The following is a 26,422-nucleotide window of genomic DNA, read 5'->3' as shown; positions in this document are numbered from 1 at the left end:
AGGGAAGTCTCTGTGTAACAGCCTTAAACATGAAGCAAGGATCAGGTTGTCAGTTTTTCCTGGAGAAATTTGATAAGACTGATTCTGCACAGGGGGAGAAAAAGCCACTGAAGAAAGCTTACAGATAGGAAAAAAAAAAAAATGCAGAAAGAGTTAAGGAAGTTCAGGGAGTAGCTTTCAATGCAAACACTTGATTTTATTTTTTCCCTATGATAAACAATTATCTAATGATAAACCGTGAGTCTTACTGATTCTGATTTTGGTACTGCTCTGTTTTGCAGAGGCACGCCTGGAGAAGAACATTGTTGCAACTTTCATCTTGATGATTAAACACTTCATTCAGAGACACCATGTTAATCAAGAAAATCTCATTCACTCCCATGGAGTTGCCACCCTAGGAACCTTGTTACAGAAGGTGAATAAATTTGAGAAACCCTTAGAAATGATTGTTGCAGATGAGGTCCAAATTACTTTGGCATCTTCTTAGTTTGTCTAGGATGCAAGGTTTGCCTCAAAGGTTTGTTTAATATATGCATTTCTTATGCTTCTGAAAAGAAGTGTAAAGAGCTGGCCTTGGTCTACAAAGTGAAATGTTTTGAATAATTCATGTTCTTGTTTTGTTTGTTATATTACTTAAAAGCAGGCTTGCTGTAAAAGAGAAAATCTTAATTAAAAAAAAATATTATTTAAAGTAAAGAATATCCTAATAAACTTCATATTTTGAGTGTTAACACCTGTTATTTTGATAGGTGCCAAGCGTCCTAATGGATGTGAATGTACTGATGGCTGTACAGCTGTTGATAGAGCAAGTCTCAGTTGAGAAGAACTTGCAACTTCTGCAACAGATGTATCAACACTTACTTTTTGACTTCAGCATCTGGAACAGTGGGGACTTCCCTTTCAGAATTGGTAAGTCCTTGGATATGGGGCAACTGCACAAAGACACAGTACTTCTCATTTGATATAAATATTTTTCTAGGTTCTAATATGAGACCTTATATTATAGGGCATATACAGTATCTTTCTACGATCATCAAAGACAGCAGAAGGCTCTTCAGAAAGAAGTATGGTGTACAGTTTCTTCTAGACACGCTGAGAGTTTATTATGGGTATGAGTTTTACCTTTTCTAACTTTTCCTTTGTTGTATGCAGTTGTTCTGTTATGCTGTAGTGGAAATGCTAAGTCATGGCTTGAAACAGTGAGCACCTGAGGGGGAGGCAGGGCCAACCCAGGGAAACTTGTGTGTATAAAGCAATCAATGCACCTGAGTGACCAGAAGGGGTGAGCCAGGATCCCACCCCTTCCCAGATCCCATTTAAGGGTTGGCAGTGGAGACAAGGGTATCTTGTTGGATATCCCTGTATACCTGAGGTCTCCTGAATGTAAGCAGCTTCTTTTCTTTATTTCTGTGCCTATGGCTGTTGCAATTTGAGCAAATCTTCATTTGCTGCGGCCTGGAACCTTGCTGCTCTGTTGTCACTGCTGCATTTTCCATCATATTACACATGTTCACCTCTTTACTCCTCTGCCCCCACTTGTTCTAGTAAGAAAGGAAATAAAACTGGCTGGCTTTTATTGCTTGATTTCATTTTCAAAAAACGCATGAACTTGTTTCCATTTTACTTGCTTATCATTTTAAGACACTTCATTTATATCCTTGTAGTATTTGAAGTGCAACTCAGTTATTACTGAATTATGGAGCACTTGCTTAGAATTCCTTTCTTGTCTGTTGGTGTTTAGGAGTGGCAGCAAAGACAGTGATTTAACTCCTGATGACCTGAGAACTATACAGACATCCCTTTATGGACTGATCAAATACTTTCTAAGCAAAGGTGGAACACATGAAGAAATACAGAGCATTGTAGGATACATAGCTGCTACCAGTGAAGAAGAACAGGTATCCAGTGTGGTGTAAATTAGTATAAACTGTATGTGATTTGGTTGTAGTTCAGGAGTTATACTTGATCCTTAAGGGTTCCTTTCCAAATTGGGATATTCTGTATTGTTCCGTTTAGAAATCTTATTTGTATAAAGGGAGGTATGATAAAACATGCAAAGAGTTGATTGATTTATGGTTCTAATTGGGTGTGCTTCTACATATAACCTTTCTCAGCTACATGGGGATCCTTACAAAAGTGCTCTGTTAGTAGCTGTACTTCTACTTATTTTCTTGTGTGTTATGAGAGAAAATGAATTGTCATTGATCATTTTTGTAGTGATGTGAATTCCTATTTCGTAGACATTATTAGTGCTTGAACTTGATTTGTAGTTCCATTTACAGCTTGATAGTGTTCTGCATATAGCAAAAATGTCCACTTAAATGTGATAACAGTGAACAGACAATGTACATTGTATAGCAAGAAAGAATAGAAATTAAAGAGCAAGGATTTTTTTTTTCTGGATGGAGAATAAAGTCTGCATGAATTCTAGATTAACCCAGTTGTCTTAATTTTCAGCTCTGTGGCATCCTGGATGTTCTGTTCAGCCTTCTTCATTCCAGCTCAGCCCCAGATCAACTTTTTTTATTGCTTTTTGAACCAGGAAATGCTGATATTCTTTATGCTTTGTTATTGCACCAGAGGTACTCTGACAGGCTTAGAGAACTTGTGTTCAAGGTAATAAATGAATGATATGTTCATAAATTAATCAACAGAGCATGGATTTGTATTTTTCAGTAGTCAGACTGCAGAAGTGCAAATGCTTACAAAGATGCTGGTCATCCAAGTTTAATTTTTTCTAATATGCAAGCAACAACATGTAGCTAATCACTGTAGTTGCAATGGGGTTAGTGCTCTCCTAATGTCAAGCATTGGAAGTATTGGGACCTTTAAAATTGAGTCTGATTTTTTTATTAAAGGGTTTTTTGTAAACGATGGACTAGTATGCTGTGTCATATGCAATTAAGTTTAAGAAGTCTAGATGCTTCCTCATTATTTTGCTTTTGTGTGCTTTTTCACACAGATTATGGAAGAGATGCTGAAATGTACTAAAGTTTATGAACGTAGTAAGCACCGTATGAGACTCAGAGAAGTGGGGTACTCTGGACTTGGACTCCTCCTGAATGAATCCTCAGTTACTATTTCTCTCATAAAAAACCTTCTTAACCAAGTTCTCCATGCAGGTAATGGGGAAGTGTTGTCTACTGTTAGTAAATGCCTCTTTGCTCAGAGGCAAATACACTTGCTTTTTGCTCAGGAAAAAGTTACTTTATGAATCTGTTCTACTTGCAGTCCATGTTCGTCTCAGCTGTTTTCTTAATTCCCTGAAGCATGTTCCCTTTGCCATTCCTGGTTGTGGAAGTGACTTCCAAAGCTATTTTTAACACTTAACTGTTACATCACTTGCACGGAATAGTTTGATTTGTTTTTTTCTTCTCCACAGATCCTGCTGTGAATTATAAAGATCTTTTAGCTGTAGTGCATCTGGCTCATAGATCAGATATAAACATGAGAGTGGTTATCTGTAGAAAGGTTAGTTACCTTTAAAAATAGAGTACTGTTAAATCCATAAACTATATTGTGTGATGTCTTATTTGAGATGTTTTAGCTACACTGGCTGCTGCTGTTGCTACTTTCCTTTAGTAATGATTTAGGATGTTAGGAAAAAAGCTAATATGGAACTTGATGTTGAACTTCATATATTTAAATCTTTTAAAAAACAAAACCCCAAGTCTCTCCAGTGATTCTCAACTAGCATATTTTTTTTTGTTTTAGAAGTATTGATTTGAATTAGTTTTCTCAAAGGATGCTTAAGCTCAAGGTTTTGTTTCATTCTTAAGGTTACTTTTAATAGAACATGTAATGGTTCGGAAGAGTATTTAAGGATGCAGAGAGGAGATGGAAAAAGTAATAACTCTTAAATGAGCTCTCTGGCTTGTATCACTAGAATTGGTAGTACTGAATGTAGTTCCAAGAAACTATATTCTATACCAAAGTTTCTCAAAATAAGCCACATGTATGCTATCAACAAGCTAGTAATATTGTAGCTTACTTTAGCTTTCTTAATTTTTCTGTTTAATAGATTCTAATTAAGCATATAATGTGCTAGGATTTTGTTAATGGGATTATTTGCTCTGATAATTGCCTTTTCTAGGAATTGCTGTAGAAGAGTGACTGAAAAGTGAGGACTTACTGATGTACATTGATAGTTGTTTGTTTTTTTTCCCCCATGTTGTATTCCTGGGATTTTTTTTTGCTCTTAATGCATTTCTAATTTTGAGTGATTTCTGTGATATATATGCTTTCTGTTAATTCAATATGACTCTTTTATAAGCTGCTAAAAAGGTAAAGAAAGCTGTAAGGTCATAAATCTTCTAATTTAAAAGATAGAATGAATGATAGAATTTAGTTTCAAGCTAAAATTAATGTGTAGGTGTGAACTATCTTCTATCCTTAGGTTTTGCATCTTTTGCATTCCCAACTGGATGCAGCACAACAGATTTCTCAGCAGCTGGGCTGGCAGGACACTTTGATCAGACTCTTCCTGAAAGAAAATTCTGAGGTCCGGATTGGCTTTAGAGAAAACAGGGCTGACTCCTCAAGGGAAGAGGAGAAAAATCCTCCTGCTGAAGAACTTCAGAAATATCATGCTGATAAGATGGAGGGAGATAAAGTTGATACCTTTGCATCTATAAATGGATTGTTTGATCAGTGGAGTTTAGAAGACAATAAATCCTTGGATGTCCCAGCTCATTTCTCTGCTATGCCACTGGAAGATGCATCCACAGCAGAGATGTCTTTCAAGTCAGAGGACCGAGAAGATTTGTGGCGCAGTAATCCTTCACATCTGAGTCTAGATCTATCCAGCGTTGACTCTTATGAACTAGCTGACGTTGTGAATCAGATGACAGATAGCCTGCCCAGCACACCATCACCTATAGAGAACAGAAAACCATTTTCTGGGCAGCCTGAAAAGGAGCTAGATGTCATAAGCGATGTGGGCTTCAGTGCTGCTGATCTATCTTCATTTGAAAATCAAGGAGTAAGTAATTTTCTACCTATGTGGTTAATTTCTCCTAATGACTGCAATTTTTTTCCTTTCTAATTGTATCCCTAATGGGCATATAATCATTGTCCTTTTATTCTTAATCTTCTGAAGCAAAATAGCCAATAATGTTCTTACAGTCAGTGGGGACATCTCTGGGTTATGTCTCTTTTTGGTTGGAATTGCTTGTGCAAAGGTGGAGTAGGGAGAACAAAAGGGCAGTTAAGGGTTAGGTTTAAATAATGATGTCAATATATGTTACAGTTTCTGGGAAGCCACTTTTTCCCATATTTTGTGTATTTAGCTACTAGACTTGAGACTGTAGAGTTTTCAAACAAAAAAGTGGAAAGCATAGAGAGACTATGATGAAGGAGAAACTGTGAAGATTTATAGGAGTTGAAAGGCTGTAAATATTCCTTTTCTTTTGCAGGGGGGTGATAATGAACTGATACAGTTACTTACAGACATCCTGCTGTGCATAATGTGGAAAGGCATTGAAAGATCTGATGATGAGGCTTGGGTAGAGAGAGGACAGGTGTTTTCTGCACTGACTAAACTGGGAATATCTAATGAGTTGCTGCGACCTTCTGATGAAATAAAACTCAAGTGAGTGTACTGTTCATGGGCAGGTTCTATCCTTTTTTTGATGAAAAAGGGAAAAAATAAGTGGGCTTTAGTAAGGCTAAGAAGGAATGGATGTTTACCCTCAAGATACAATTTTTTTTTAGCTCTATCTTCATGTACTATCAGTATATTTTACTACCTATTAGGTAATGTGGTTTTAAGGTTTTGAAAAGCTGTATTCCAAGTTTCATGTGCTCTTTAAAAACTTTTACATCTCTGTCTTATTGAGAATACAGCAGTTATCGCTGTGGACTGAGAGATTCAATTAAATACTTAATAGGATTTTTTTAAAGCCACTTACAGCTGGAACATGTAGTAATTACTTCGGGATTTTGTTTTACATGCAGCTTATTGGAGAAGATGTTAGAATGGTCAGTCACTGATAACAGAGATTCTAAAGCTCTCCCTACACACTCTGAAAATGCTTTCCGGCTCTTACTAATTGTACAAGATTTCCTGCAGGCAGAAGGACTTGTTAACTCAAATTTATGGACAGAAAAGGTACAGTAACTGCATAATGGAAATTTTGTGGGTAGAAATAGTAATGAAAAAGTTGTCAACTTGGATAATGTCATCTCCTCTAGGTGTTTGTTTTTAAACTAGATATTAGAGAGTAGTGGTTCATAGTGAAACATATTAGATTGTCCCTTAATAAGAAAAATCCTAAAAGCTTACTACAGGGAATATTGAGCTACTTATGAATGTATGCCCAGTTTTATACGTCCAGGGAGTCAGAAATAGGAGCCCTGAGGGAGGAAAGAACTAACAATCACAGTAAGTGGTAAGGTAGAGAAACTATCTGTTTCCTGACTGTTTCCTGCTTTCTTCATGAAATTATGTAACTTCAACAATAGTCTTTCCTCTTGTGCTGTGTTGTCCTTGCTTTCCATTTTTGGCAGATATGAGTTATTTGTTGGAAAAAAAAAAAAGTAATGTTAAGTCTTCAATGGAGTAATTGCTAAGCTGCTCTCCATACCGCAGGCTTGTGAACAAACAGAGTAATTGTAAAGCTTTCCTTTGTGTTTCTTTTTTTTTTTTTTAAAGACTGCTCTATGTAAAGGTTTTGCTTTTTGTTATGATCTAGCTTTGTGAAATCTAATTACAAATGAGATAGGAACTTTGGAGCAATGGGGGTTGTGCTTATTGCCATCTCTGAATTGAAAACAACGACTTCTGTAAATTGTCTTCCACTGTGCCTAGGGAGAATTTAAAGCACTGCAGTATTTTAAGCAGCTTTCAGCTTGCTACAGAAGCTTTCTTGTGAGTCTGGGGCTTAACAGAGTAGTAATTTTATATTTTAGAAATTTTTTAGGGAATACACCAAGATATGTTACTTTTAAGTAAATGTTTGATGGTAAAATGGGTCATTATCTTATGATTAGCTTCATTTTGTAGTGAGGTTTTTGTCAGGTTTTGGTTTCTATGTTAGGAGAGATTCAGAAAGAAATCCTAATGTAAGGTATTGGTAGTTATGAAGCTTCAAACTTCTCATCAATTTTAGTATTCATTGATGAAGCCTTGCTTTACTTCTCAAGGCACCATACATATTACTGTTGCTAGTGAATTATATTGGCATTACTCACATCACATAACACACAAAATAAAAGGGTAAAATGAAAACCCACAAATACTGAACTAGAAATTGGTTGTTGGTGTAATGTCTGCATGATTGATAAGAATGTCTTTCCAATTGTAGCAATCCTGCTGCAGGAATCTATAGCTTTTTTAAGGAGTTGACATTTCCTGGAGTAAGTTAAAGGAAGAAGATAGACATATATACAATATGTTGGTTTTGGCTTTATTCAGGAGACACTTGAGTTAACATACTAGGCTAGTTGTATTTTACAGTCAATTTTTTCAGATTACTGGTTTAGCTACAGTCTTTTAGGATGATGATATGGCTTTGGGTAACTTAGAAGTGGGAATTCTACAGCTCTTTGAAATAATTGCATCTCCATCTGGAATAGTTACTGGTAATTTGTTTTACAAAAATCTTCTGCTTTTATGACAGCTATTGGAGGAATTAGTGATTCTTATGGATAGCCTGTCAGTCTGGTACTCTGCTGGCCCAGAAGCAGCCTGGTTTTCACAGGTGCAAGTCCAGTTGCTCCTTGGATTCATTGCACAAGACAACTTACAGGTTTGTTGCAAATTCCAATATATTTTAAGGGCGTATTTGGTGTAACTGTTCTGATTCTGAAGGATCTGCTTGTACCAGTGAGAAGAGTGATGGCAGACTTTTATCCTTCTACATGAAAATGGTAAGCCCCAGTAAAAAAAATTTGCAAACTTACTCTGTGGTCCCATCGATGTGCGTATCTTGAATATGTGAATGAGGTAGAGAACAAGCTGTTTGAACTTGGAGGTTATGTAGCTTCTAGTAGCAGTAAGATAGCAGTCCTGATAGCAACTTTTCGTTTCTACCATAAAATGTTTGTTAGTGGTTTCAGGTTTGCATAGATTCAGTGCATGTGAATCTGGACTGTTAGGCTGAATGGACAATTGTTATAAAGTTAGCAGAGCTGTGTTTGGAATAATGAACCCTTCAGAAAACCCAGACTTGTTTGTTAAGGCACATACTTACCTTAATGCAGTTATGTGACTGAGGTTGCAACTGACTCAGGTTGAATTAAGTGATCAGTGCCTGTATGTGATGCCTGTGTGCCCTTGGGCTACCTGAGATACAAACAGAGTATGTAAATACTTCTGTGCTAAAAGATAAGTGCTCCAAATTACTATTTTGAGTTGCACTCACTTTGTTGTTTGTCTATGTAGGTCTGTGCTATGGCAGCAGCAAAACTGAACACCCTTCTTCAAACCAAAGTAATAGAGAGTCAACCTGAAGCATGCTACCTGTTGGGGAAGTTAGAAGGCATCTTAAGTAGATCAATAGAAGAGAAGACAGAAACGTACTCATTTTTGATTCCGCTCGTTCGGACGCTGGTATCCAAAATTTATGAACTTCTCTTCATGAATCTGCATCTCCCTTCATTGCCTTCTACCAATGGCAGCCCCTCTTTCTTCGAGGACTTCCAAGAATATTGCCGATCTGATGAATGGAAGGTTTATATTGATAAATATGTAAGTAGTTAACTCTTTTGGTGTCATTCACACTTGTTTTCATCATTAGAGCAGAGGAGTTCATATTCAGAAATCATACTTTGTTTTGATGGGAACAGATTATTCCAAATATGAAGCAGTATGAAGAAAACTCCTTCAGACATGGTCATGAGCAGATGGCAGTTTATTGGAAGGATTGTTATGAGGCATTTATGGTGAATATGCACAAGCGAGATCGGGAGAGAGGAGAAAGCAAGCTGAAATTTCAGGTAAGGTTTTCAGTAGCTTATGTCTCAGGATTAATAAAAAAATAAAATGGAGAAATTGAATTCCAAAATAACCTAATTCAAGTTACTGCAGGCATGTTGGTGGTTCTGTTGAAGATTTTTGAGTCTGACTATATATACATGTAGAAGATTTAATTCTGTTGTTTTTGTTTAAGAGTCTTGTCTGTAAGCAGAATTATTTCAGGACAGATCTTCCATAGTACAGTAACCTGGGATTATCCTTAGCTATAAGCTACTTTTTTTCCACTTTGATGTATGTTTTGAGTTATTAAAACCTGAATTATTAAAACCTCCATTATGATATGAGTTAACATTTCAAATTCTCTCAACTCTAGGGAATGTTTTAGAACAGTTAGCAGGTCCCATTTATTGCGTGGAAAAACTGACCTTTCTGTGTAAGGTTCAGATTCCGTTCAAGCATTAGAATTAATTGTTAAACAGTATTAAGTCTTCAAAAATCTCTCTTGTAAGCAATGCCTTACATTTTCAGAAAAGTCTACTGCTAAACCACTTCTATATATTTGTCATCTGCAGGAATTCTTGTAAGTTGCAAAACCGTTCTTTCAGTATTGGATTTATTTTTAATGATCTTTCAGGAGCATTTTGTGGAACCGTTCAGCAGAAAGGCTCGACAGGAAAACCTGCGGTATAACAGTATGCTAAAGCAACTTCATAGTCAACACACAGCTACTCTGAGACAGTGGAGAGCAGCCCAACTTTATTTACTCTCTGAACGTGGTCCTTGGTCTGAAATGTAAGTGAATTTCTTGAATCAAACAGGATATGATGCTTGAAAGGAATTTGTTTGTGTGATTAACTTACTATTTCATATGACTAGAACCTTGTCAAATTGACTTGAATAGCCATTCTTGACATGTGGACTTAATACTGAATGTATCCTTAATGATTTCTGCATTTCAGTTATAAACATATGAAGTTTGAAATGTACTGCTGAGCTGGTTACCTGGAGTGACAAATGCAAATTGATTATCAACATTACTCTTAAAAAACATGACAAAAAATAACCAAAACAACCCTCTTGAGATATTCTACTCATCAATGGTTCTTTTCGATGGAGAGAATAGTCTTTAAAAATAATAAGTTAGAGGTTTTTATGTGCATGAAGCTGATGTCAATTTAAAATGTTACATTTTGCCTGCCCTAACTTGTGGGTGAATTCTAACTAAAGACTTTCTGGAACTTCTAGTGTAAACAATTTGCTGTATTGCAGTTGAAAATGAATGCTGCATGCAAAATGTTTTAGGATGATCAGAGCTGCAATATGACATACTATTGAAATGCAATTGATAGCTTTTATGTTTTGCAGTCTACCAATGTGTAGGTGGCTTGAGGATTTTTTTTAAATACGTATTTCTTTGTAATCATTTTGCTCATAGGTTTTTACCTTCTTTGAAGTATTTATATGGATATTCTTGTTTTCTCAGGAAACAGCATCCTGTTCACTGGAAACTTTCAAATGTTGAAAATTTTTCACGTATGAGACTAAAACTGGTGCAGAATTACAACTTCAACTCTCATCAGGATGCTAGTGACCTGAGAGATAATTTAGGTAATGTTTTACCTAATGGTTTACTTGGATTCTGTGACTTTCTCTGATATGTTTGTGTTTTTAACAATCAGTGTGTTACAGGTAGTTAAATCATTTTATTTTTTTTGGTTATTCCCTCTACGGTAATAATATTTAACATAGCAGTGATGCTTTGACCTGAAGCAGCTTCTTTTCCCAATGGAAAGAATTTCCTCTTGTTCATTGAAGTGTGTATTTTTGGTGGAAAAATAGTTCAAGAGCTCCTTTGTTTTATAATAGGCAGTTGCATATCTTTCTTGGAATCCTGTAAACCCAGATTAACTAAAAACAACAACAACGAGAAAAAACCCCACGGAGGTACATTTCTCTGAAACCTGCATGCTGTAAGAGCATCTGGCAAAACACTATGGAATATCTTAATGGAAATGTCTGCATTAGAATACAGTTTTTAGGGTTTTTGTTTTCCTCATATAGTTATGTAAATTTTATTTCTCTGTATATATAGGTAATTTATATACATACATAAAATTGTAGAATCCTTAGAGTTGGAAGGGGCTGTTGAAGGTCATCTAGTCCAACTCCCCTGCAATGAAGAGGGACACCCATAATTACATGAGGTTGTCCAGGGCCTGATCCAGCCTTGCCTTGAAAGTCTCCAGGATTGGAACATCTACCACATCTCTGGGCAGCCTCTTCTACTGCCTCACCACCCTCTTGCTGTAATGTTCCTTAATTGTTTTGATGTATTGTGAATACCAGTCAAATTTCACTGTTTTCTGAAATGTACCGTTACCAATTAACTTGACATATATTTGAATGTAATTCATGGAGCATTTTTAAAAAGTCCTGCTTGCCCTCTGAAGTATTGAAAGAGTCTGAAGAAGTTGCTTCTTGAGTAAAGATAGCATTCAACAGTAGAAGATCCACTCAGTAGTTCAACTTTCTAAAAATGGTGGACGAAGGGAAGGCGACTGATGTCATTTACCTGGACCTGAGCAAGGCCTTTGACATGGTCCCCCACCACATCCTCATCTCCAAATTGGAGGGAAGTGGATTTGATGGGTGGACGACCCGATGGGTAAGAAACTGGTTGAAAGGCCGCAGACAGAGGGTGGTGGTCAATGGCTCTATGTCCAGGTGGAGGCCGGTAACAAGTGGTGTCCCCCAAGGGTCTGTCTTGGGACCGGTGCTCTTTAACATCTTTATTAATGACATCGATGAGGGAATTGAGTGCACCCTCAGCAAGTTTGCTGACGACACCAAGCTGAATGGTGCGGTTGATACGGTGGAAGGAAGGGATGCCATTCAGAGGGACCTCGACAGGCTGGAGGGCTGGGCTCGGGTGAACCTAATGAGGTTCAACACGGCAAAGTGCAAGGTTTTGCATTTGGGCCGGAAGAACCCCAGGCACCCGTACAGGCTGGGAGGAGCGGTCCTTGAGAGCAGCTCGGCAGAGAAGGACCTGGGGGTCCTGATGGACGAGAGACTGAACATGAGCCAGCAGTGCGCTCTGGCAGCTCGAAAGGCAAATGGGATCCTGGGCTCCATCAGGAGAGGGGTGGTCAGCAGGGACAGGGAGGTGATCGTCCCTCTCTACTCGGCTCTTGTGAGGCCCCATCTGGAGTACTGTGTCCAGGTGTGGAGCCCTCAGTACAAGAAAGACATTGAGATTTTGGAAAGGGTCCAGAGGAGGGCGACTAAGATGATCAGGGGGCTGGAGCACCTCCCCTATGAGGACAGGCTGAGGGAGTTGGGCTTGTTCAGCCTGGAGAAGAGAAGGCTGCGGGGTGACCTCATTGCAGCCTATCAATACCTGAAGGGAACCTACACCCACGAGGGGAGTAAACTCTTCAAAAGGGCTGACAACAGCAGGACTAGGGGAAATGGATCGAAGTTGAAGGAGGGAAGATTTAGGTTGGATGTTAGGGGGAAGTTCTATACAAGGAGAGTGGTTAGGCCCTGGAACGGGCTGCCCAGGGAGGTTGTGGATGCCCCGTCCTTGGATGTGTTTAAGGCCAGGTTGGACGGGGTCCTGGGCAACCTGATCTGAATGTGTGTGTTTGGTGGCCCTGCTAGGCAGGGGGGTTGGAACTACATGATCCTTGAGGTCCCTTCCAACCCGGGTGATTCTGTGATTCTGTGATTCTGTGATTCTGTGAAATGGATTAGCAAAAAATTTTCTGAGCTGTTACACCTGTTACGATAGGTGTGTACCAGACACAACCCTCTAGTGAGTCTCTGCTTCTGGAGGTGGTGAAGCAGGTGAAAGTGAGTGACTTGGAAGATGATGTGCTTGAACTGCCAGAAGAAGACACAGCAGCCAGTTCCAATATGTAAGTGCAACAGCAATGAACTGCTGAAATTCATTTATGTAATTTGTATGTGGGAAGGAATAGGGAATCAACTTCAAGAATTGATTAGCATACAAAACTTTCCTCTTTGTTTGTCCTTAGTAGTCCAATCCAGGGTTTTGTAGTAATTTGTGTAGCAGAAAAGCTGCTGCTTTCTCATTATAAACAATGATGCATGAAGAGCACCAGGGGAAAGGAAGTCTGAGTGTATCAAGTTCAGAGAAAGCATTTGTGAGGATATGTGATTCGCTGCTCTCAGTTGGTCTGAGATTGCAGGATTGTTGAGGCTTCCCACTGTGCATTTGTTGTAGTTCTCAGGAGATGGTCTAACCTGTGAGGGTGTGGACCAGTTTGGAGCCAGCTCTTGTCCAGGGAAGCCAGAGCTGTTCATTATGCTGTCAGTTGCACAGCATGAATATCTAACTAGTGTAATCTAATAGTCTCATTCAGGGGAGAAGACCAGCTGTGCTTCGTTTGTGGACTTTAGGAAACTCTTCCTCTCAGTTTTTTCTTAATAGAGAGGTGGGGATCAAGGAGGAAGAGAGGGTAAACACTTGATTCCATTCACTCTGGCTACTGTGCATGTGCCTGTGTGTCTATGCTGTTGAAGCCCAGAAGATGTGGAGGTGGTTTTTTTTTTTTGTTTTTTTTTTGTTTTTTAGTGATACTGATGAATTCTCTTGTACCTCACAAGCAAACATTCAGTAACTTTTGAAAGCATCTCTGTAGACTTAAGATCAGCCACTTCTTCAAATATGTCTGAAGTTCACTTCAGTAACAGGAACCAGGGATTAGCTTCAGGCCAGATCACTCAAGTACCTTCAATACGAAAGAAATGCAACCTGTTGTTTTTGTACTTCAGAGGAAGTCAAATTCATTGTGCCTGAAACTGAAATAGCAAGCCCGAAAAGCAATGTTAAGAAATGTTTTCAAACCAGTCTACTAGACTTCTAAATGCTAATGGAAGTGGTTTCGTATAATTTTGCGTGGTGTATTTTTTGTCTTTCAAATTTGATTCTTTTCTAAGCTGTACCAAGTACCTAAGCAACTGTATAACCTACCCAACCCCTAACACCTGCTTTTTTTGGTAGGGATGAGAAGGATGAACAGAGTCAGAAAGAAAAGCTAATATTGTCTGAAAACTGTGAACTGATTACTATAATTGATGTGATACCTGGCAGACTGGAGGTCACTACCCAGCACCTATATTTCTTTGATGGTAGCATCGAAAAAGAGGAGGGTGAGCATAACCAATGGCTTCTTATTTTCAATTCAGCAATTCTGTTTTCAGTAGAGATTTAGCACCAAACTAATTGTAAAAAAGTAGGGTGTGGATCTGTACTTAACATTGTTCCTGAAGGTCAGCCTCTGACCAATCCAATTATAGTAAATAATCTGAAACTATGCAAACTGAGCTCTTATGTTGATTATTTCTATAAAAATAATAGTTGATTTGCTGACAATGCTGCTAATGAGCATCATGCTATTTCCTCTAATTTATTTCTTAAACCACATTTCTGTTCTACATGACATGTTTCATTTATGTGCTGATTAAGAGTAGTAAGTTGTAGTTTTAAGTAGGAGGAGGAGTAAGTAACAGTATGTAAAAATTAATGGCTTTTCTTTTTTACTTAAGGAACTTCAATGAAATATGCATGGTTAAGCATGAAAACAGTAAATTGTTGGTAAAATTTGAGAAACTATAGATCAAGATGCTAACCTTTTGAGAATTCTACACAGAAGCTTCTATCTGAGCCTGATTAAGAAATCAAAGATGTTTCAGTTCATATTTTTTGCCAACAAAATACATTCATAATGTATTTTGATCAGAAAGCAAAACCAGATTCTTCATCCTGTTAGTTACTGCCCGTCTTTTTTTTCTCCCGTAATAGAGCAGATGAGGCTTCCAAGCAAAATGTTTCACCAAGCCATGTATAAAAAATGCTTTTTATGGTTGACAGTAGGGTGTTTAATACTGCATTATTTGAATAAGGAAAGTTTTTGAAAAGATTTAGATTCCAAATCCCGTAATCCAAGTGCTCTTCTTAGGGGTTGGTTTTGATTTCAAATGGCACATTTCTCAAATTCGAGAGATACATCTGCGTCGGTACAACCTGAGGAGGTCAGCTTTGGAGATCTTCCTTACAGATCAAACCAACTACTTCCTCAACTTCAATAAGGAGGTATGTGTTTGGTAAATTTTCTTGTTTACTGTTACTAGTACAAGTGTCAAGTTCTAGTTCGCTGACCTTATCTGTATCTGGTGTCTTTCATGAAACTGGCACAATAATGGTGAATTATTTGCTATGCTTAAAGATTATATAAATTTGCAGCCTCCAAAAAACTCAGTCTGACATATGAAAACTGAATAAAGATAAATAAAACAAGACTTTTCCTGTCTCTTTTTAGTGATACAGAGCTGTAATTCAACTAAAATTACCTCAGTAGTAATCTGAATGTCTTGAACCTGCTTTGGCAGGGGGGTTGGACTCCATGATCTCTGGAGGTCCCTACCAACCTCTAAGATTCTGTGAAGCTTACACTATTAAAAAAATATTCTAAGTAAATTAATTACTAATAACAGAGACTTTTTTAAATACAAAGTTAGAAATAATATTGTTCTGTGATTTACAATTAATGAACTTTTATTTTTCTCCTGCATTAATGTAAATGATCCATTGAACATGGAACTAAGGTGAATATCAGGACTTAAGGAAAGTTACATACCAGTCAGTCAATTCAAGAATAACAGCTGAAAAACATTTTAAATAAATCAATCTTTGTGTTAGTTTTGTAAGGAAAATAGTGAAAGCTTATTTGAATAGCAGCCTTCTTAGAAGAATATTTAGTGGAATTTCTTTTACTGTAGCATCAACAAAAGTCACTTCACGATGTGTATCCTGAAACTGAAGGATATCGTATCCATGTGTCCAAAGGCTTATACAGCAAGAGACAAATGTTTAAAGTGTAACCGTGTTCCATTTGCTTTGCACACTGTAACTAACAGTGAAATTGTGTACTTGTCAGCTTCAATATCTAAAATATGTATCTTTATGCTGTTTGAACAGGTAAGAAACAAAGTATACAGTCGAATATTGTCACTGCGTTCTCCAAATATTTCTGGGACCCGATCTCCTCAGGAGCTCTTTAAAGCTTCAGGTTTGATGCAGGTATGAAACTTCAGCATAAATGGTATTATCCTGCTCCTTGAAGGAGTTCTATACGTCCCTGAGTACTGATTTTTATTTATCATTTCCAATGGCAACTGCCAACTTCTCTGATGCCGCTGATATCTAAACTTCCACATGCATTTTTTTAGAATTGCAGTCTTTGTGTTCACAGTCACTGAGTTTATGCCATGTAAGTAGTCTGGTGCTGATGTGATTATTACAAGTGATCTAACAAGAGTAGAGAACATGTAGGAGACTTGCTTTTGGTCTGTGGTCTTTTACATGTATTCTCAGTCTTCTCTCAATACATGAGCAAATAATGTTCCCTGCCATCTTTTCAGGACAGGGCTTTCAGCAAAGCATATATGAAGGTTGAGCAGGAAGTATGGTTTTAAGGGAATTGGTTTTTTTACTTGTAAAAGTAAAAATGGACGTTTTGATATTACCCTAAACATGGATCACTTCTCTAAATACAGTTGATTTTTATTTTCTATCTTGTTATCCTACAATCATTGTCTTCTCTGAGGGAATGATGGAGGGGAAGGCAGTTCTTACTTAAGAATTTAAAAAATATTGGGAGTACTTCATTTTTAATTTCTTCTCAAGGACATAAGGTATCATTTGGTATATTCATGTAGTATATCTGTATATTCTGCAGTGAAATGTTTCCATCTTACTGCATAAAGCTCTTTAATCCTTCTAATCACAGCTCTGTTGGTTGATTGGTTTAAAATAGAATAATGGAGGAAGGGCAACATATGTTTACATGTTCTTCTACCATTAACCAATGGGAGAAAAACTTAAAAGTTCTGACCTTTGAACTCTAATGGATTTCAAAGTTCAGTTCCCAGTTCCCATATCTGTTCACCTGTATTCTGTTTCATTTCTATTTTGCTTCCCCTTTTTGTTCTAAGGCTGCTAGCTGTCTGCTGTGTTGCATTTTAAAACAGTACTGATATCAACCAAGGATATGATTTCAATGAAATACAGCACAGTGAATGTATTTCAGTGAAATGTAGCAACTCTGTAAAATGTAGTATAATCATCAAATCAAATGGGAAATAATAGTGACTGTGAGAAATGAAATTTGAACATTCATACCATGCTCATAGTCTAGTGCCTTTTACTTGCTGATAGTACTCTCCAGCAGCAAGGAAATACTGATGTGTAACTTGCTTCCATGTTCTTTATTTATTTTGTCCTTCAGAAATGGGTGAATAGAGAAATATCCAACTTTGACTACCTTATTCAGCTGAACACAATGGCAGGACGAACTTACAATGATCTTGCTCAATATCCTGTGGTAATTATTAAGTTTTTGTTGAACTTCCGTATTGTTTCTGTTTTTTAAAGATGGATTTAATCTGTTTGGTTCATTTTTTTCTTTCCAGTTCCCCTGGATTTTACGAGATTATACATCTGAAGAACTGGATCTGAATAATCCAGCAGTCTTTAGGGATCTATCCAAACCCATTGGAGTGGTAAATGAGAAGAATGCTAAGGCTGTGAAAGAGAAGTATGTATTTGAGCACTTAGTTATTTCTTTGTCATTTGAGATTCTATGATAATAACATATTTAAAAATGCAATAGTGACACTGGAATTTTAAAAATCTAACAATTTAACATCCCAGGTGCTTTTGCAAAGGTTTGACAGTTCTTTGTTTCTACTGTATTCAGATTGGTTAGCTCACGCAGCACTGAAAGGACAAAATTTACTGTTGTTAAATTGAGATTTTTCTCTGGGGAGATGAAAAGGTCTGTAGTTTGAAGAGATATGCTGTGTCTTGCATCTGTTTCAAGATAAGGAATGTGAAATCATGCTGATGAGATGCTAGATCTGTGTTTCCTGCTTTTTTGTGTGTGTGTGTAGGTTATCTTTGAAATAAAATGTAACTCAGTTGCTCCCAGCAGTTCCTTTCTATGTAGGAATGACAAGTATTTACACCTACACATCAGTGTATCTATCCTTCCTCTTAGCTACTGTGAGGAGTGAGTGCTATTATACCAGATGGCACTTTGCTTCCTGCAAAACCAGTTTTCTCCATAGAACTTGGAACATGGAGAATTTGCTTTGATTTGGGTCTATTCCTGACTATAATGAAACTGATTCTCTAGCAGTACTCAACTGTGGTTTTGCTTACTAGCTTTGTCATGTGGAGGAATATATCAAGTGGATGGTGGCATAGTACTGTAGAGTGAGTTTGCCAGCAGAAGAGGAAAATGGGCATCTCTGCATCTTGAATTGGTCACACAAACTGATATTTTCAGTCTTGCAGGAAACAAATTCTTTCAGTAATATCCAGCTTATTCATGGGTTTGCTTTTTTCTCTCGTATGAACTCATGCTAAACAGGGCCAGTCTTGCCCTTTATCCAGTTTCTGATATGTTATAACAGATGCATAGGGAAGGGTATAAAGAACAGGTATGCAAAGGGCGATCCATCATATCAAAGTCCCTTTTGCTTAGGGATTTTCTGAGAATTTGTGTTCCCATGTTTAATAGAACTGGATGTGATTCTCCTTCACAAATTACTGTGATCAATTCTTTTGAGTCCTTCCCTCCAATAAGTATAATCTGTGTGTATATCAGCTGCAGTGCTTATTTATATTTATAGAAGTTTTTTGTCGCTGTCTTTTGTTTTTAAAGATATGATAATTTTGAGGATCCCCTTGGAGTGATTGACAAATTTCACTATGGGACACACTACTCAAATGCTGCTGGTGTCATGCATTACCTCATTCGGGTAGAACCTTTCACAACTCTTCATATCCAACTTCAAAGTGGCAGGTACATTATGAGCAAAGCAGTACCAACTCTTTCTTCCATGTCATTTTTACCAAGGCAGTAATCAATCTGATGTGAGTTTTCTGTCCCCCAGGTTTGATTGTGCTGATCGACAGTTCCATTCTATTCCTGCTACCTGGCAAGCACTCATGGATAATCCCAATGATGTCAAGGAACTTATTCCAGAGTTTTTCTACTTCCCAGAATTCCTAGAGAACCAAAATGGTAAATAGACTGCTCAGAATATTCTGCATAGAGCACTCCTCTTCTGAGAAGAACTGTTCCAACCATTTATGAATACTGTGATGTATTTTAATCTTTAAGCCTAATAATATACTTGTGGAAATTACTTCATCGTGCTGTCTTCAAAACTGTTCAGTGAGAGCAGTTATATTGATCAGTAATCTAAATGTTGTTTAAAACTCAGAGTGGGAGATTAAGGATGGCTAAAACCATTGTTTGGTTAACAAAAGAGCAAAGATGCTCATTTGAATATTTTTTTTTAAAAGGTAATAGAAATAGATCAAATAGAAGTTAATAGATATTAATTATTTGTTAGACTAGATTTGTTGAATGATGGCTTGGACAACTTAAAACATCACATCTGTTATTCTAGGCAAATTGTTACTGTTATCTGACAATATCATGTGAAGTTGGTTGATTTTTAGACCCATATAAAATTTTAAAATATATGAGAAGAGAAGGGGGGGGGGAACAAACTATTTCCTTCACATATAAAATTTAGAAGGAGAATGCCCTGCATTCTGATGTGTGAGACTCCTAGATATTTCTTCTTTGAATTTCTTGCCCAGGGGAATTTTTTATTTCCTATTAGGCAGTTTAAAAGTAGATTTGCATGTTTGTGCTGCTGATAATTTGGTCTGGTAGCTACAGTTACTAGAGTTGTAAGTTACTAAAATTTGCAACACTTAAGTCATGTTTTCAAAAGTCTTTTAAATATTTTAGGGCTGTTGTTATGAAAGCTGGTAGAATTTAAGATTTGGAACCCTTGACTCTAGGATGACATAAACCTATTAGTTATTAGTTCGTACTTACACATAATCTTATTGAAATGTTTTGAAGCTTTAGTGCTGATAAAATAGAGCAAATGCAGGTATGTTTTTCTGATGTGTAAATTACTAATGCTTCTTTTAAGATTGAGACTGCAGCTTCTAGCTCATTTAGATGCTGTGGATAACTATTATCCCATATCACTTAACATTTAAAAGATTCAGAGTAGATCTTAGCCTCCTATGTCCTTGCTAGAATTATTTCCCTTGCATTCTTTTTGAACCCTTTGTACCTTTATTGAGAAAGCAAGATTTTGGAAGTATTTTGTAGTAACTTCAAATTCTCCAAAATTCTCACTAGGCTTTAACTTGGGTCAGCTTCAAATGTCCAAAGAAGCAGTAAATGATGTTGTTCTCCCCAAGTGGGCCCATTCCCCAGAAGACTTCATTTATAAACATAGAAAGGCTCTGGTAAGATGATGGTTATGCATGAAATAATAAGGAAAGAATTTTCACTTGATAGCCTTGTGCATGTAAATAAAATGCTTGAATGAAAAAAGGAAAGAGCCTAAGGATGCTGATGATTTGAATGTTGCTTCCGTAGGAGATACAATGCAGAACTAAATGATTTTGGGTGATAAGCTTCCCCTTGAATTTTAATAATTATAGAGAACTAGAAGCTTACCTTGCATTTCACGTCTGCATTTCAACAGCTCTAGATGTGTTGCTTTGTATTAAATTTCCCTCTGGCAGTTGGTGCTTATGCCATATTCTATGCTTCTGTCCCATACATTAGTGTACACTTAATTTGTGCATATGCTTATTTTAGGAATTTCTTTCACAGAAATCAGTAAATACTTCAAGAAGGAACAGCATTCTTACTATTGAGTGTTTTTTTTTCCTCTAGGAATCAGAGTATGTTTCTGCTCATCTTCATGAATGGATCGATTTGATTTTTGGCTACAAGCAGAGGGGACCAGCTGCAGTGGAGGCACTCAATGTGTTCTATTATTGTACTTATGAAGGTACAAAGCAGTATACTTTCCTGTCACTGTTATCAGAATTATGGGTTTTTGGGTATTAGCTAGAAAGCACTTGATTTGTGATCATGCCATGTAGTAATATACAGTAAAGCAAGAGAATTATGGAATGTGAAAGCATAACTTGTATTTGTCAGAATACAAGTTTCTTGTTCACTTGCCTAAAAGCATTCATAGGAAAGGCTTAGGAGTTGAGGCAAATTGAATAAAAAATATTGTGAATTAATATTAGTCTATTAACACCAAAAGTGAATTTTGGGTGGCTTTTGTGTGTAGCACATCGCATGCGTGAAGTGTGTTAAATCCATTTCACAAGTCAAAAAATCTGCATTTCTAACACTGATGGAGACAGCGGTGTTTTCAGGTTGTATTTTATATGAATGCGTAGTTTGGAGGCTTTCCTTTGGGAAAGGGCAATGATGCTGTGATGAATTTCTGTTGTTTCTTTGCTAATCTTTTCTGTATGAATGGTTTGATTTCTATTTTTTTTTTTCTACCCTTCTTGCTGCAATCCAGGAGCAGTGGATTTGGATGCTTTAACAGATGAGAAGGAAAGGAAAGCTTTAGAAGGGATGATAAACAATTTTGGACAAACTCCCTGCCAGCTGTTGAAGGTAATGCTCTTTTTCTTCTCAGTCAAACCTTTGGTTAAATTCAACTGAGTTAGACAAATTATGAAAAATAAGTTTCCCACATTACCATTTCTAAGGATCACTGTGAGGGAAATTTAACATAGCGTTTTCAAAATAAGTTCATTTTCTTTCTGAAAGAAGTTGAGTGTCTTTGTCTAATTTGACGCTTCTTCAAATCTAATCTTCCAGGAGCCCCATCCTCAGAGGTTGTCAGCAGAAGAGGTAGTGCAAAGACTAACTAGAAGTGATACCTCTACTCTGAATCTCTTCCAACACCTCACTGAACTGAAGTCATTCTTCATAGAGGTAGATGCATTATTTGAAGCTGATTAAAGTTTGATCTGAGACTTCTGATCTTCTTGAAACAGAAAGCCATAAGCCGTATGAAAGTAGACTTGCTTCCTATTTGAAGAAAATCCTTTCAAGTGCAATTTGTATGAAACAATCTATCTTTTTAGTTAGTTTTAAAGAAGTTGAATCCCATAAATCTGTATCTGATGGACATGAATTTGAGTCTTGTTTGGGTATTAAGTTAACAACTAAATCATGAAAGCTAAGAACAGCGCTGGTGGTACCTGAGGATTCGCTAGGTTTGGTGACTAAACTCAAGGTTACAGGGCAGAGCTAGGGTTTATGCCCTGGTGCTTGTGATGCTATATACCTGTATGAACTGAGTACGTGTGTGTCAATGCCCAACTGTACTTTAAAGGTCTGGTTTTGATTAGAGGATTTAGGTTTTAACTCTTCACAGACTCTACACTTGACCTTTACCTCTTGTGTATAATCAAATCAAAACTATGTCCTTTCTCTTAGGGAATCAGTGATGGTGTCCCCATTGTCAAAGCTGTTGTCCCCAAGAATCAGTCACGTTCCTTTATGTCTCAGGGAAGCCCAGAGATATTGGTAAGTTGCATTTGTCAATATTAATCTTGGAGAGTGCCAGCAGTCGAAATAAATAGGTGCAAATGTGCTGCTTTGCCTTTTTTTATGCAAGTTCCAATACCAGAAAAAAAAGTCTCTAGGTTTCATCAATTTTTCTAACTCTCGCAGGTAACAGCAAGTCTGAATTGTATTATTGGAACCCATGGTTGGCTGCCTTATGATAAAAACATCTCCAACTATTTTACATTCATCAAAGATACTACAGTGACAAATCCCAAGTAAGCAAATGATGAGGACATAAGCTGAATGCATCTATAGTAATAAAATAGAGTAATTGTTTGATAGAAAATGGACTGTATTGTTTTCTTTTGGCTGAATTTCTAGCTAGGTATGCATCTTCTAGTGCTTAATATTACCTTTCTAGTAAAGAGCCCTGTAAGGGATATTTCATGGCACTTCATCTTTAGAGCTACTTCTCATTCTATTTTTCTAGTTATTTATTATAAAACATCATCTTGGAATTTGAGATGAATGCTCTTCATACAGTCTTAAAATACAGTGAAGGTGTAAGTTGTCATTGTTCTCTGATTTTTGAGAAGATTCCTCTTTTACTTTAAAATTACATTATTAGGGTAATTAGTTATTTGTACAGAACTATAAATTGCGTGATTTAATCTGTTTTCCACTCTTGGCATTGACAGTTTTGCTGTGGATATCAAGGGGACAGAATTTTATCATTTTTTTTATAGCTTCTTCTATAGATTTCTTCTACATAATTTCTTTTTTTTAAAGATACAAGAATTTAAAAAGAAAGATTTGAACCAAGTTCACTCTTAATTGTTCATCATTTGCTTACAGAACACAGCGTAACATGAGTGGTCCTTTTGCACCAGGACTGGAGATCACTTCCAAGTTGTTTGCAGTATCTCATGATGCAAAACTCCTCTTTAGTGGAGGACACTGGGACAATAGCATCAGAGTAACATCTCTTACAAAAGGCAAGCTGGTTGGACAGCACATCAGGCACATGGGTTAGTAACTCTTTACATAGTGAAATGAAAGGCTTTATGTATTGTTTGTATTTCTTGATGTTTGTATTTCTGCAAGAGTTAAAAACCAGTGCACCTAACCTGGCAGGTGCAGTAATCATAACGGAATGGCAGTGTAAGAACAGATTATTAGCTGAACTGTGATTATATGTAAATAGTTGAGTGACTTTTTAGTTGCTGTAGTAATTTAATGTAGTTTCAACATAAAGCTTGATGACTGTTGTTAGGGAACAAAGGTGATAGACACATTAGTACACCTGGTTGTATAATGGCTTCATTGGTTGATACAGCCTCATCAGTCATTAGCATGGTAGAATGCTTCATGTTGACTGTAAATGAGGCTACACGGTGGACAGTCTGCATGCTCACCATCACACTGTGGTGAAATTACAGTTGAATTACATCAAATTCTTGTTGTTTCTCCTTCATCTAGATATTGTGACCTGCTTGGCAATAGATTACTGTGGAATTCATTTAATTTCTGGATCCAGAGATACAACCTGCATGATATGGCAAATAGTTCAGCAGGTATGTTATTTAGGCTTACTCTGAAATGCAGTTTCTGAATCCTTTTCTGTTTCGTTATCTTGCTATGATGGTTCATTGATTTCCCTTCTTTCAGGTTTAACAGCTTTAGCAGTTGCATTTTAGCATTGCATTTCCTCTATGGAAAGTACTGGTGACTTAAACCAGGAATTAGCTAAGGTATCACTAGTCTGTTTAACTAGTTTTACATTACACTGGCATTTCAGAATTCTTTAATGCTTTCACACTGTAAATGTATACTTAAAAGTGTGATGTTATTTCCATTGTGGCAGTAGCGTTCTGCATGCTGCCACTTCTGCTCTGCGTTGTTGCCATCTTTCTTAGCTCTTTATTCTGACACTTGTTCTGCAGTTCATGTGTAATCAAGGATTTCAGGACTTGGTGTTGGCAGTCAGATTTCTCTCACATTAGTTATAATGAAGACTCTGCAGAACTATACCTTCTTTACTATACCTTTGCTGTAAGCACAGCTCTTGCTTGAGAACTGGTCTGACCAAGTCTTTATATGCTGACAGTATACTTGCTGGAGCAAAAGCACTAAATCATCTTGACACCCTGCAATTGTGTGGACAAATAATACACTGTTTTTAGTAATCATTATTGCAAAATTTCCACTGTATATCATACCAGTGGCAGTCACTTAGAAGTTTTATTTCCTTATTTTTCCCTAGAAAATCAGAGTTAATTTAGTTTTTAAGCAAAACAGGTATCATTTTCCTTGACCTTGTCTATGAAGGCAAGGCTTCATTCTAGGTTAAAATATAAAGAATTGAATAAGCTCAGATAACAAAGTAGTAGTGAGTGGGTGAACAAATGAATCCTGTTTGGAGTGCTCACTGTGGTCCTTGCACACCTGATCATCAGAAGGAATGCGATGGAATTCTTTCACCTCTACTTAATGTTTGTATGTTCATTTGTTTCATTTCACTAAATAGGGCTACTGACGTAAAAGGCAATAAATTGAAATGAGTTGTTCCTTTGGTTTTGGCCTATGTCAGATATATACCTCTCACAGCTAACATTGAAGGTACCAGAAACTTATTTTAGTTTATCCTTCAGCTGCAAGAGAATGTCACTGCACTTTTTGTTACTCTCAGGGAGGAGTGCCTGTAGGCCTGACACCTAAGCCATTACAGATCCTTTACGGGCATACTGATGAAGTTACAAGTGTTGGCATCAGCACTGAGCTGGACATGGCAGTGTCAGGATCCAGGGTAAGCATCTTCATACTTTCCCTTCTCTGCCAGTTCTTCATTCCAAGCCTACAGTGTGTTTGATGTTAAGCACAATACCAAAAATGTTTTTTCACAATCTTTTCTTCAACCTTGCGTGTCAAAAAGATGTGCTATCTCCCTTGCTGTCTAAGTCAGCAGTCTCTAAAGAGGCTCTACACAGCACAGACCTCAACTAGTATGTCAAGTGAGTTTGCACTGATGAGTTTCAAAGTGTGTGAACTTACTTAGAGTACTTAAACTTCTCAGAGAAACAATTCTGCAGCAGCTTGTTCCCTGTTTGCCTAGCCCCAAAGGCTCTTTACAGCTTCCTTGTATTCTGCCTTTCTGTACTGTACTGGCTGACTGCTAAGCTCTGACTACCTAATGTGAATAATGCCTACTCAAAAATGTCTTGTAAAAATGGCTGATTTCTTGTCTATCCTTTTCTTCTTGTTCTATTTGAATTTGTTTTTTCATATGCCATTACTACGTGGCCTCGACGGGAAGCATTCTTCATGCAGAGCCCTTAATGCTCAGAAGTCCTAATCCATAGTTGACTTTAAGTACTTTCAAAATACTTCATTTTTTTAATAAATACTCATTGTGTGTGTTAGTGTAATTTACCTCAGAGCTTGCTGCTGAGTATCAGCTTACCTAAATTTGGTCTCTGCAGGATGGGACTGTTATTATCTGCACCATTCGGAAAGGTCAGTACATGAGAACTTTGCGACCACCTTGTGAGAGTTCCCTCCTGCTGACTGTTCCTAATCTGGCTGTGTCCTGGGAAGGCCATATCGTTGTCCACACCAGCATAGAAGGAAAGACCACTCTTAAGGTACTTAAGAATTACTTGGTTCATGGAAAGTCTGCTTCTTTTGCTAAAGACATCTAATTATAAATGTGCCTGATTTTATCCTCATTTCCTTAACTGTAGGACTTTTGTCCATACCATGTCTTTCCTTTTTATTTTGCCTGTGGATTTTAATTAAACGTGTTGAAAAGATGAATCACAGACACAGCATGCTGCTGTAAGCTTCGTGAACATCTCCAAACACGTGCAAGGAAGATGTCTTAAGAATGCACTAACAAATATTCCTGGGAGAGTTACTTTGAAATGCAAAACTAGGGGAAACATGCTCCATTACTCACAGAAGTAGAACTTTATAAGGGAAGCAATATGTTTTAAAGGCAAGATGCCCAGGGAATATGCTGATGTGACTTAATTTTGTGTCAGAAAGG

At 37.2% G+C, this 26,422-nt stretch overlaps 1 protein-coding gene across 5 annotated transcripts in view; it reads left to right on the top strand.

The window, feature by feature from the left end:
- NBEAL1 (neurobeachin like 1) overlaps positions 1-26,422 on the top strand; it is an 80,926-nt gene that overhangs the window by 44,734 nt on the left and 9,770 nt on the right. For all 5 annotated transcript variants that reach the window (XR_006169409.1, XM_042821944.1, XM_042821946.1 and 2 more), the window contains 33 exons: positions 282-415; positions 750-909; positions 1,007-1,109; positions 1,742-1,898; positions 2,458-2,616; positions 2,963-3,122; positions 3,383-3,471; positions 4,397-4,981; positions 5,415-5,590; positions 5,956-6,109; positions 7,620-7,748; positions 8,384-8,689; positions 8,788-8,937; positions 9,552-9,709; positions 10,401-10,525; positions 12,711-12,837; positions 13,947-14,095; positions 14,905-15,038; positions 15,924-16,025; positions 17,233-17,328; positions 17,417-17,541; positions 18,673-18,813; positions 18,905-19,035; positions 20,182-20,291; positions 20,728-20,845; positions 21,377-21,474; positions 21,682-21,798; positions 22,306-22,395; positions 22,543-22,652; positions 23,233-23,405; positions 23,857-23,951; positions 25,067-25,183; positions 25,857-26,018. Coding sequence is in view for 4 of the 5 variants with exons in the window: in XM_042821944.1 (XP_042677878.1) it covers positions 282-415; positions 750-909; positions 1,007-1,109; positions 1,742-1,898; positions 2,458-2,616; positions 2,963-3,122; positions 3,383-3,471; positions 4,397-4,981; positions 5,415-5,590; positions 5,956-6,109; positions 7,620-7,748; positions 8,384-8,689; positions 8,788-8,937; positions 9,552-9,709; positions 10,401-10,525; positions 12,711-12,837; positions 13,947-14,095; positions 14,905-15,038; positions 15,924-16,025; positions 17,233-17,328; positions 17,417-17,541; positions 18,673-18,813; positions 18,905-19,035; positions 20,182-20,291; positions 20,728-20,845; positions 21,377-21,474; positions 21,682-21,798; positions 22,306-22,395; positions 22,543-22,652; positions 23,233-23,405; positions 23,857-23,951; positions 25,067-25,183; positions 25,857-26,018 (4,940 nt within the window). In the remaining variant the exon portion in view is untranslated. The remainder of the gene's footprint in view (positions 1-281; positions 416-749; positions 910-1,006; positions 1,110-1,741; positions 1,899-2,457; positions 2,617-2,962; positions 3,123-3,382; positions 3,472-4,396; positions 4,982-5,414; positions 5,591-5,955; positions 6,110-7,619; positions 7,749-8,383; positions 8,690-8,787; positions 8,938-9,551; positions 9,710-10,400; positions 10,526-12,710; positions 12,838-13,946; positions 14,096-14,904; positions 15,039-15,923; positions 16,026-17,232; positions 17,329-17,416; positions 17,542-18,672; positions 18,814-18,904; positions 19,036-20,181; positions 20,292-20,727; positions 20,846-21,376; positions 21,475-21,681; positions 21,799-22,305; positions 22,396-22,542; positions 22,653-23,232; positions 23,406-23,856; positions 23,952-25,066; positions 25,184-25,856; positions 26,019-26,422) is intronic.

Source organism: Centrocercus urophasianus, unplaced genomic scaffold (assembly GCF_019232065.1).
Source record: "Centrocercus urophasianus isolate 14NV4802_14NV808 unplaced genomic scaffold, USGS_Curo_1.0 seq_20, whole genome shotgun sequence".
NCBI classification, from domain to species: Eukaryota; Metazoa; Chordata; class Aves; order Galliformes; family Phasianidae; genus Centrocercus; species Centrocercus urophasianus.
The sequence above is the reverse complement of the archived record's forward strand: the minus strand, read 5'-3'. Positions and strand labels throughout refer to the sequence as shown.